The sequence below is a fragment of the Electrophorus electricus genome, chromosome 2 (assembly GCF_013358815.1).
Source record: "Electrophorus electricus isolate fEleEle1 chromosome 2, fEleEle1.pri, whole genome shotgun sequence".
NCBI classification, from domain to species: Eukaryota; Metazoa; Chordata; class Actinopteri; order Gymnotiformes; family Gymnotidae; genus Electrophorus; species Electrophorus electricus.
The window spans coordinates 15,282,585-15,294,932 of NC_049536.1; the positions used below are offsets into that span (position 1 = coordinate 15,282,585).

Sequence of the window (12,348 nt, forward strand, 5' to 3'; positions counted from 1 at the left end):
GCAGTTCTCCATGGCCTGCTGGCAGTCATGTGATCACAGGTGGGTGTTACCTATCTACATGGCGGCTGAGTGCATGTTTAAAAGCAGCCATTGCCATGTCAGTGTCCAGAACATGCATGTGCTCAGAGGTGGTGCTACTGAAGGTGTACCCGTCCATTGAGGGGAACTCCCGTGCGCTCGCCTGCAGCCACAAACAAGAGGAAATGCAGGAACGGCATAAGCCAAGTCACTATGGTGATCCACCATCAGCCATGCACTACTTAAAGACTAATCCTCTGAGGATGCGTTCCCAGTTTTCCAACCTATACTTTATTAAATTCCCAGCAATCACAAAACCTTGTCAACAGCTTTAGTGCTAAGAAGCTAACTCTTTCTTTGTAGCTCCTCAATTGGATATGATATATAGAAATACCCTATAATGTGGAAGCTGTTTAAGCCTTCAACACACCCACCTCATTTAAAAAATGGGACCTCAAATAATCACCAGAGGTCTTCCACACCAATAAAAGTGAATGAACTAAAATCTTGGTTTGCCTTTTTTCACCCTCATCAGAAAGTCATGTGATACTGAAAGAAGACTTTCCCCAGCTATCTCAGTACTTAAGCTACTGGTGAGGTTATGCCATGAATGATCACAAATGATTGGAAATTATCATTATAATATAAAATATAAAAATAATTATAAGTATTTTAATAAAAGGTTGGAAAACTGGGGAACAACCTTCTACCAAGTCTTCATGCCTTCATGTGCAAACAGTGTGTAAAGGAGTGATTCTTCCAGTGTCTTCTGTCGGGAAATGGTCCATACCTCATGGTGGAGCAGGCGGCTCCCATCCTCTTGCCTGTGGATCTCGGCCTGAGACAGCGTCTCAGCCAGCTGGGAGAGGCCCTGCTCCCGGGACACTAGCAGAGGGGGCTCCCAACCATCCCGGAAGCACAGAGTGTGAGGTGGGAAGAAGTGGTCCTTGGGCCACTCCAGCCTAGGACAGAACAGGGTGGAACGCTTTGAGAGGATTATATTCAGTCACAGCGAAATAATAAGACAGGCCATCAGAAACACAAAGGAGAACCACGGAAATATAAATTCAAAGAGGAGAGACAGAAAGGGAGAGGACAGGAGAGAGGAAGGCAGAAAGGATGACAGAAAGCGAGAGTTATCAGATTTACAGCACAGGTCCAAACACTGCCTATTGTTCTGTGTAAATGTAAACTGTTTTTCTCCTTTTCATTCCTTTGGTTTGGGGATGATGCAGCGAAGTGTGCCAGGCAGCACCTGCATTTGGTCCATCCATCACCCAATGCGACCCACAGGTGGCGCTCCTCGGCAGTGCCTGCAGAGTGCAGGAAGTCTATGGCCTCTCTGGTGAGCAGGGGAACCACCACGCTCTTTGCCAGGTCTATCCCACCTGAGGTGTGGACCACCTATCATGACCAACATTTGCATCATCTTGCATGGCCAGACCATTTTGATTCAAATATTCAAAAGCTGATGAAACAGTTAAAGAAAGTGAAATAATTTGTAGTAAGTTATTCTGTGAAATGCCAGTATGAAAGTTTCTCCATGTATCAAACTCCATGTGTCACATCAGGGTATTTTATTACCTATACCCTAGACCCTTACATTTGACAGCAGTAGGTATCTATATAGGTTTAACATATATCATCAGGTAACTGACAAACATGGAATAATGTCAAGTATGTGTCTTGCACACCATTTACACTGCACTTAGGGTTGGTTTCCCAGTTGCAGATTAAACCTCATATATTAACTCTTGGACCAAATTACAGTGCCAATGATGAATCACTATTTAAAAGTTTGTTTAGTCTATGCCTAGGCTTAAATCTAGATCTGGGAAACTAGTATTCTCTCTGACTCTGATCTCCACAGTGCAAGCTCTACAACATGGAGTATCCCACCTACCATTCTGAGTGGAGTAAAGAGGAAGTGAACCAGGTCCATGGCGCTCGGGTTTTGAATGTGGTGTTTCAACTTTCCCTAGGTTTGAAAACCAACAGACAGTAACGATCATGAAACCATTGTGACCACTGTGCTCGCCCTGGAAACAGTTCACCCATACTTTAAACAGACATCCTCAGCCGCATTCATTAAACTTTATAATGGCACCCTATAAGTCATCAGACCAGACAACTGCTGGGAATGTGGCACAGGAAAAGGGAAGGACAACAAAAAGCAAGAAAGGAAATGCACTGTGGCCTGCTGGAGCGACATTTTGGCCTATCCTGGGATATCTGTGTGATAGCCATGTGATGAACAGCACACTCACCAACAAGTTGAAGGCATGCTTAAATTTCTGAAAACAGTCAACAAACTCCTCCTGTCCTGGCGGCTTCGCCCGGAGCGTCAACACTCCCTCTAGAGGGCAAAGAAAAGGCTTTGGGGAAACATGGCTAAGAAACAGAGCTTTTAGTCATGAAAAGTGCCACCCTGAAAACATCACAAGATCAAGATTCTCTTGTGCCTAAGAGCTTATAGATAAGCTCAAAATGTACTTGACAAATCTCTCATTAAATCAAATAACCAATAGCTCAGTCCCATCTCAGAAAAGAGGAAGCTTTAGACCTTGATTGCACTACTGAATTGCTTCTTCTTTATACAGTTCTGATTTCAAAGTTGCAGTTACTGTAAAGGCAGGCTCAGCAGCAGGCTAAATGATTCCAGACCTAATTTTCATGCATGGTGTACTATGGTCTGTGGTCTGGGCCATGACCAGATGCCTGGCGGTTGGTTGGCCGGTTAAATGGTCACACACACAGATGAAATAAAACAATAAAATGGAGTACCCACCTCCTGGGCCCTTCTTTTTGCTCTTCTTCGATTTCTTTCGCTTCGACAGATCATTAAATGCTTCCGCAGCTTTTTGAAGTTTAGTGACAAAGTACTCAATGTCATCTAGAATGTGGTTCAAGATTTGCTGTGAAACAAATCAATAAATAAATGACATTAGGATGTGCATTGGCTTGCTGGGGGTTTACATGGTTTATGGAACCTGAAACGCTAATAGAAAAATTATGAATTTGACACCATTTACTGCTCTTATCCTCAATGCATCTTCAGATCTAAAAATATGATTTAAATGTTAAATTCTTATTTTTATATTTAATTCTTTGTTTAGTCAAAAACCAAACAACAGGCGGGACCAAAATTAGAGCAGCTGAGGCATATCCTGCAAACTAACATGATTACTTCTGCGTGAATGGTGCAGTGCAACTAAAAGGCAATTATAGCAGCAAGTCGCCTCTGCATGGAATTCAATTTGCCGCATTTCTAAAGATGGAAACACTGTTGTGGTCAATTGCATGAAGAAATGGTGACTGTATACACATATAACACATTAGTGCTCTTTTCTTAATCCATGGAGATTTACTATTTCAGGGTGGACAGGGTGGTGAAAATTATACTGAGACTTATTCAAAAGGCACAGATATTCTATATATAATTATTATTATTTTTATTTTATGTTCACACATGCACACACATGCACACACACACGTACTTCACTGCAATTATATCTCCACCCACACAGTTTCCAGAAACAGAGCCATTTTGGGCAGTTTCTTTCCACATTAGGAATGTAAACCTGCAACCCTGATCAAGCTCTATATGTCAGAAGGTCAATTGCTGGTGCACAAAATACATGTGATGTCAATTATTTAACAGAAGTGTGCGTGTTGGCTAAAAGCTTAAATCTCTTCCCAGAGCATGTACGAAAGGATGTGTAATATTGACACTTGGGCTATTGCTGTTGTTTTGGTCTGATAATGGGAATATGTAGATCTGAGAGGTGGTGGATGTGATCTGCTGCGGCGTGTTGTAGGTACGCACAACATCTCTGTCCACTCGTGCTGCAGTCATCTCTGGGGCCTCATCCTGTTCCCCGTATGGCCTTTGGTTATCAACTGAACACACACACACACACACACACACACACACACACACACACACACACACACACACACACACACACACACACACACACACACACACACACACACACACACACACACACACACACACACACACACACACACACACACTATATTGGGAGCTTTTTTTGGATGTGTGAACACAGTGGGTACCAATAGCACAATGAAGACTCAGAACAGATAAGTGTGAAATCATGTAGGAAGGAATGTGGCAAAACAGTAATGAATGTAATCATAAAATCCATTATAAGAAAATCCATCAGGCCAAAAGAATTCAGAAATGGAAAAACAATGGATATTTGATATAGTGAAGGCAAGTTGATAAATATTGTATTAAGAGCACACAGGGGAAACGTAACATTCCTGTGGGGAAATTAAATTGCTCAGTTTACATATGAAGAATGCTAATGTATACTGAACTCACAGTTTTGCTGTTCATTGGTCCAGGCTGACCAAGCAGCCACTCTGCTCTTCACATCCATTTGATTGGCAGCTGCTGGGGGCTCAGGGGCGGGGCCACCAGGAGGAGGTGGAATGGCACCATCGCTCTTCAGAATCATTCTAAGCAGGACACAGACTTAGAAACCAGTAGCCATGGCAACAGGTATCAGAGCCCAGTGCGAAAATGGAAATGTTGACGGTATTTTCTGCAGGAACACTGAATACCAAAGCTCAAATCAAATACACACTGGACGCTAATTGCTCTGTGCTCCAAGATTTATTTTAAAAAGGGTCTGTCCTATGGGACAAATATATTTCATACTTTAGATAATGCCTAATGTGGTCACACCACATAAATTATATGAAAATGACATATAAATAACATAAGTGTATTTTAGCATATCGCTAATACAAAATGTGCCTCACTTGAGCACTTCCGGCCTCTTTTTGACCTTTCCCCCCTTGTGGTCATTTATGGCACTCTCGATATCCGCATGGATCAAATTTGCCTGAAGACAGACAAAGCACAGACAAACACTGATGAACTGAGGCCTTAGATAAAGAGAAATAAAAGCTGAAAAAAAGAGGACCTTCAGCATGTTTACCAAGGTGGGGGGGGGGGGGAATCTGGATACCATGGCTACCTCGCTACCAGTTATGATGTGTGGAATCATTCAAATCATTCAGTTAATTTTTCACCAACTGATGAAACTGAAGCCAGAGTTCTAGTCTGATGGGTTCACCTTTCTTCCACTGCCTGCTCAAAATGGACTACATGTTGGCATTTCCCGTTCACGGACTACATATTTCCTGTTCAAATGACCTTGTGTTGTGTGTTGCCCACCTTTATGTCATCACACTGGAAGAGGTGCAGATCTGGCTTGCCCTGCCCAGACTCCCTGCACACAAGTGCCAAGATGGAGTCGTAGTTGCAGGAGTTCATGATGGCCTGGCAGTGCTGCACCGTTCCCAACGGAAAGTTCTCCAGCTCATTCTGGGTGGAGGACGCACACCAGTCATTAACAAGCATGATCCACCTCCAGCGACCGGTACACGAAAGCGGCAGGTGGAGCACTCATCGTCATCCAACCTCCTCTTATTGTTAGAGGTTAAAATGTGGAGCTGAAACCTTATTAAAAGTAGCCTGTCATCTGCATGGTGAGAGTTTGTCCATCATATGAGTATTATGTTAACTCATGCATGCAAATTAAACTTGGACCAACAAACATGAAATGTCCAAAATTAAAAGCAAAACTCTAGAATCAGGGAGTATTTTTGCCTTCCATAGGGACTGGTTGATGTGGATAATATGACCACTGTCTCTGGTCAGAGGGTCCGCTAGGCTTGGAGAGTAGCTGGTAGGTTCTGGGTGCGGCCTTTCCCCACCTTGGTGTCAGCATCAATGAGGCTGACCGCCTTGTCATCCACCTGCAGCAGCATGTCCTGCGTCCACACCTTCCCTTTGGCGTCAAGCAGGCGCAGCTTCCGGATGCCGTCGTCGATGGTGATCACGGCATCCTTGCGGTCCATGACGAATGTTGTCAGGTGCTGCAAGGAGATGGAACGATGGAAATGCCTTCACTAATAGCAGATGAGGATGAGGTGAGACACTGCGAAGGCTTTCCAAAACAACAATGTCTAACCCCCAACCCCCCCAAGTTTACATTTAAGAACAGGTTCTTACTTCAACATGGTACTGCGAAGTATCCGTCATGCTGTTAATGCTGTTTTTAATGTATTTTTTCCTTTGCTCTGAGGAGACAAGGTAGCACCGTGTAAGAGAGAATATTATACAAATCAAACTTCTATCATGAGCACATTAGAAATCTATGAAATATCCTAGTGGGGCCTCAAATGGTAGTCGAATTGAAGATGACATTAAAACAATAAAATATGTTCTCAAAAGGAACTAAATCTCTGGCCATGGTGGTTAACTTGACAAAAACTAATCAAGTAAATTGACTCCACACAAGAGGACCAGTAATGGTAGGATTGGACCTTTGGCATAGCAGGTAGTTTAAATACATTGCACAAAAAGCAAACAAACATTCTCTGCAAGGGCTGTTATGCGATGTTCTTGCAGTCCAGCAATCATGCTTTACATCTGCAGATAAGGTTACGTTTCATTTGACCAGGGTTATACTGCATCACTGTGAAGGAGGCCATGGCGGGAGGGAGGGGTGTGGAGAGAGCTGGAATGAGGGGGAGAGAGAGTGAAAAAAAGATAGAGAGAGAGCGTGCGAGAGAAAGAGAAAGAGAAAAGGTCAACACTGAGCTACAGAATCCCACTACACTCCAATATACCTCCCTCCAAACAGCTTTGGGACTCAAATAAGAAATGGAATAAAGTAGCTAAAAGGTAGATGAGGGCACTCCAAGGTAAGCACTCACTGGTGGTAAAACTGAACATTGGAATGGCAGCAATGAGTACACACGCATGCATGCACGCGCGCACACACACAGACACACACACATAGAGACACACACACAGACACACACCATACCCCACCATGCTCTACCTTTCTTTTTGTGTTTGGCGGAAGAGCGTAGGAAGTACGGTCCATCTGTCCCTGAGAGCAGGAGCAGAGAGAGAGGAGGGCATGGCCAGCATGGACAACAAAGGAAATCAATGGAAGAATGAATGAATAAAAAAACCCCACAAGTATATAGCACTTGGGAGCCTCGACTGAGAAAGGCAAATTCTGGTCCAACAGATAATACTCAGGTCTCAATACAAGTGCTTCACTGCCTCATCAGGCTCTGATACTTCTATAGAGACAAAGGCCATAGCCCCTGTTCTCTCTTGAATGTCTGCTGCGTGTTTGTGAATGCAGAGACAGGATTGTGATTGCTATTCATTGGCCTTCTGGCTCTGCGTGCTGCTCATTGCTGAGAAACACAGACACAGGGCCTGTGTGAGAACCACCGAACACCCACCAGCCCCCCGGCCAAGACATTTCCTTACATACCTTTCCACTGACAGCATACAGCTGCACGACATCAGAAATGAAAAATACGAGTTAATACAAGCATATGGCTCAGGCAATTAATCAAATAAGCCACTGCCTGCTATTGGCTGTCTGAGGTTATACCAATAGCATGCATCTCCAGGGGTAGGATGGATGGAGGGTGCAGATAGATCCGTATTGTGGGATGTGATGCTGTCCCTGGCAGGGCATAATGCCTAAGATAAGGAGACAGCATATCTTGTGTACCCCATCCCACAACCATGTTAGCACAAGAGCATTGGACATCCAAAGCAAACAAATGCAGGACACATCACCATGGTGATGAATTACTCAACCACAGGAATGGCATGGGGGTGGTAATTTAGAGGACAACCAGAGTCTTGGTTTGATCCCTCTGGAAGGTTCCCTCTTTTCTGCATGTATTCATTTGGAAGGATGTGAAACGTGTGCGCAATGATAAGGAGGCTGGCACTGACGTTGGCCGAGATTAAGAAGGAACTAGGATGTGGGGCAGAGATAAGCTTTCACCTGAGGAAGAACGCTGCAGTACTGCTGAGCAAACAGCAGGTGGCGACTGCACACGCACCTCATATACGACGCATATAGCGCACGTGTTCACTATTCTCAGTGCTGAAGCATTACTGCATTACATGAGTATGTAGTACCTCAAGCCCAGAATGATTTGGGATATAAACAGTCAAACAAAAGATAAACTATTAAAACACTCAAAATGATGCAAATGACAACCTCTTCAGATGCAGTTACCAATTCTGTAGCTCAGGTTTTGTCAGCCAGTCATTCATCCTTTATATCTGTATATATTTGGATTGATTCTCTATTACTGAGGGGGCACAGGGACCATGGGAGAAGTGGGAGATGAAAGGAGACGCACCATAGAGAACTTTTGCGCTGGACTTGTTGGCACTGCACTCTGTGACATCTGGTGTCTGGGAGCCAGGGCCACTGCAGGACACACACACACACACACACACACACACACACACACACACACACACACACACACACACACACACACACACACACGTGACTGATTTCTGTTCAACCTGATAATCAAATGTGAGCAAATGGTTGAGAATTTAAGACCCCTTCGCTAGATGCCATACAAACAAATGGTACAGGGGGTTAACCGTTAAGTTACCCCAGTGCTGTTTACTTAAGAAGAGCGTCAATATGAGAAGAGGAGTATGTAAGTGCTTGCTGGTGTTATTGTGGATTCAGGTGTCACCACTGAACTGGACATTTGATATTGCTCGATTCTGTGGCTTGCACTAATTTGAGGAGGAATTAATAATGTAGCATCAGAAGAGTTCATCAGGATGGCTGGCAACTACCGCTCTAGAACTGCTCTAAGTGACCAGGAAAGGTAAGATGGTGGCACCAAAGGGATCAACTAAACAGGCAACAGCTGTAAACCTGCGACTCGAGCTAGCCCATATAAACACTACTGAAATTTCAAAGCTGTGCCTCTCCCACAGATTACACTGAAAATGGGGCAAAGGAGGAAGTGATTAGGAAATAGTACTGTTTATCCCAATCTGCCTTCATGTCTTTTGGTGGATCTTGTCAGCAATAAATGACGCATGTGTAATGGCCAAGTAGCATAAAGAGGGCTGTTATCATTATTTCAAGGAGTTTCAGTAAATTGAGCGGGTAGGTGAGTGGAGGGAGACTAATATCATTGCTCACTTACTTCAGCTGCAAGGCATATGGGCCAGAGCCTGCAGAAGGGTAGGTGGGGGCCGAGTAGCCGTTCATTTTGGACCTGGCAGAAGGGAGGGGGGGGGGGATTCACTGACTGCAATGAAAGACAGAGGGAGATCAGACAACAACAAAAACAACAAGCCAAGCATGGCACTTCGAGACTCTGAACAAGCAGTAAAGTGTAAAAACAAGATTAAGAACACGGTGGTTCAAGGTAATACCCACACATGCCCTTCACTCACACCAAAAGATCTCAACTTACCCAGTACACAAAAGAATTGTGTAAAAATATAGTGCTTAATGTACTATAAAACACACCGCATTGCACCATCAGAAATATTATTCTTTACATCAGTTTTTTCCTCTCTATTATAGCCTTATCTTCAAGTTCGGTTTATTCGTCACATACATAGTCATACACAGTATAACACGCAGTGAAATGGTGGAGAGTGCTCTGTCCAAACTGAGGAAGAGAACCAGGGGTGCATAGAGAAAAAAAAAAAAATAAATAAATAAAAAAAAAAAAAAAAAAAAAAAAAAAATATATATATATATATATATATATATATATATATATATATATATATATATATACACAGATAAATATATATATTCTATGTATGTACAAAAATATATTAACAATGTATGTACAATATATGTATATTATGATTATATACACAATGTACAATGTATATGGTTGGGTATATATGTACACAATCTACAGAATATACAGATCCATTTTGTATAATACCATATCTACAGTTGTTGTGTAACAGGGTAATTGAGTATAAATCTAAATCTATATATACAGATGTACAGATAAACAGTCATGTTACTTTATGTTCTGTTTGGGGTTTTTTTAATCACTGACACCGTAGTTAGGGCAGGGACACCTTGCTCTCCTATGATTCATCATCTTGAAGAATTCTACCTTAGTAATAAAGCAAAGGAGTGGCCTAAAATGGAGCACAGCCTCATTTCCTCTTGGTACTATTGAGTCAAGATAAAACAGAGATAAAGACAGAGCGACATGCAACAATAACTAATATATTAACCGAGTTTGCTTCTTTCACTCCCACACACTAGCAAAACATCAGCTTCAGGCCAACATCACCACAGATTTTCTGCAGAGCATATGAAGCCAGCCAATCATAGAATAGGTCAAAGTTCACACAGAACTCAGAGCCTTGATCTAGCCCACAATTAGAAATGTATTTATATTAGACATTTGTTCATGTATCCACTGATTTCTAAACACACACTATTCCCCACCAGGGACAGAACATGGCAGTCAGAATATTTTTCCACCATGAGACACACCAGCGTCAAGAACAGAAAGGGTGTGCCAAGTTAATTTCTCATTTCAAAAGGTCTGCTTTCTCATGACAAACAATTTTTCATATTCCTCAGAAATAACTGAAGTAAACTTCATAGCATGTCACTAATTACTCTGGCTTCTTGGTTTGTTTATTATATGAGTGATGAGTTCTCTCTACTGCAGTAGAGTCAGGTCCATGTGGGCAGGGGGTGTGGAGACAGGATGTTGGCAAATTAGAATCTGAACTGAAAACAAGGGTCACAGTCTACCCAATGGCTTTCCTAGAACAGTCACCCCAAGTGACTTGTGGGACGCAGAGAGTGATGGAGGACAGGATTGAGGACTAAACCATGATCTGCCCCAGTGGAAGTGAGCAAAAATAGGTGAAATGCATCAATTAACAATGCACTAATCTTTACTTTTTCTCCCACTCTTAGATGTTAATCTGTAATGAGCAGTATTAAAAGAAAATTGCACAAAATTACATTAAAGGAAAATGTTTTAAATTAACTCAATATTGGAGTAGTGTGCAATCTGAAGTTAGAGTATATATTCACATCTTCTGAGGGTATATAATCAATCAGATATGCTCTGAGTTTAAAGTAAAGTATAACTGCACATTTGCAAAGGTTGGAATATACAACATATGAACTGTCACCCCGGACCATAATTGGAGCTCAATCTGGGCACCCTTTCTGAATCACACAGGCACTCTAATCCACAAATCTGCCAACAGCAGTTAGTTTGAAATAGTCCACTAGCCTATATATTGGGCCTTGTTTAGACAACTGCATATGATATTAAAAGCAGGACATGTATTCCTTGTGACATTTTCGCTTCATATCAGATGTGTGTGTCTGATATCTTAAGTGAAATTTTCCACCTTGGTTTGCCCCTCTGATCATGGCTCTACAGTCATTAAGGCCCATTTTGGTAACTCCTTGATGTTGACATTAATTGAAGTGGCCATTAGGCCTAGGCTCACAGGGAACGGTGATAAGATCTGATTGAAATAGGTGACGGCGACCATGCCCATGTTCCCTGAAGGTGAAAGCTCACTTAAATCGGAATGACAAGGCTACACAGTGCCTGGCTGTGTTTAATCTCATAGCCTTTGACTTTCAAAGAACTTTGAACACCAGGGAAACATCTTCACAATGAAGAAAAAAACTTTCCTACCTATGATAATAGAAGATGAAACTTTCCTAATAAAATTTCCAGAAAACATTCCATCAGGGCAAGTTAATTGGGACTTCTTGGGGGGGGGGGGGGGGGATTTTAATAATAGGACACTGGCGATCCTTTTTGGGTTTACGTAGTGGAGCCTCTTTAGCTTTGGTACAGTAATGTATTGTCTGTGATTACTTTTCCCTCATTTACTCTTCTCTCATCAGTTTTTATTAAAGCAGGAAATACCACCCCCACGTGAGACTGGGACAAACCATTATCCTACAGTTATTACTGACAGATGCAGAGGTCTGGTGAGCTCCAGACCTTTTCAGCCAAGGAACTTTCAATTCAGTATTAAAGAGCCTCACCTAAAACAGACCCATATCAATAGCATTTTTAGAAGCCCCCAGCACCTAGGTGAGCAAACCCCCAAGAAGCCAATGTAACATTTTTGGTGTGCTGAATGAAAGTGATCAGACCTGCCAGCCCATTCCGCCCACCTACTGCAAATTCATTACTGTTTTAGGAGAAACACTAAATCCACATCTTGAATCCAATTAATGAGAGCATGTGTCTATCAGCAGGTCATGAACTCCAAAAACTCACGTGTGTGACATGCAATCTGACCTCCTAAAATCAAACACTTCAGTCAGGGGAGTACTTAAAGCTAAGCATTCAAATACAACGGCAGTAATATAGTATTTAGTTTCCATCACTCAGAGACATCAGAAATATTCAAATCCAGCATTAAAGTCTGTGATGCTGAGCCTGACACAAAGGGAG

The 12,348-nt window shown here is 42.5% G+C and overlaps 1 protein-coding gene across 9 annotated transcripts in view; it reads right to left on the reverse strand.

Moving 5' to 3' along the window:
- The window catches only part of eps8a (epidermal growth factor receptor pathway substrate 8a), a 39,247-nt gene that overhangs the window by 7,739 nt on the left and 19,160 nt on the right, over positions 1-12,348 (reverse strand). For 5 of the 9 annotated variants that reach the window (XM_035523656.1, XM_035523661.1, XM_035523655.1 and 2 more), the window contains exons 2-16: positions 9,067-9,138; positions 8,248-8,318; positions 6,906-6,956; positions 6,071-6,138; positions 5,773-5,934; positions 5,231-5,380; positions 4,813-4,895; positions 4,370-4,506; positions 3,845-3,918; positions 2,807-2,933; positions 2,286-2,374; positions 1,922-1,996; positions 1,274-1,422; positions 809-980; positions 51-181 (exon numbers count right to left, since the gene is read on the reverse strand). In XM_035523656.1, the coding sequence (XP_035379549.1) occupies positions 51-181; positions 809-980; positions 1,274-1,422; positions 1,922-1,996; positions 2,286-2,374; positions 2,807-2,933; positions 3,845-3,918; positions 4,370-4,506; positions 4,813-4,895; positions 5,231-5,380; positions 5,773-5,934; positions 6,071-6,138; positions 6,906-6,956; positions 8,248-8,318; positions 9,067-9,138 (1,611 nt within the window). Of the gene's footprint in view, positions 1-50; positions 182-808; positions 981-1,273; positions 1,423-1,921; positions 1,997-2,285; positions 2,375-2,806; positions 2,934-3,844; positions 3,919-4,369; positions 4,507-4,812; positions 4,896-5,230; positions 5,381-5,772; positions 5,935-6,070; positions 6,139-6,905; positions 6,957-8,247; positions 8,319-9,066; positions 9,172-12,348 lie in introns of all 9 variants that reach the window. The other 4 variants (XM_035523659.1, XM_035523660.1, XM_035523658.1 and 1 more) reach the window with 4 other exon arrangements.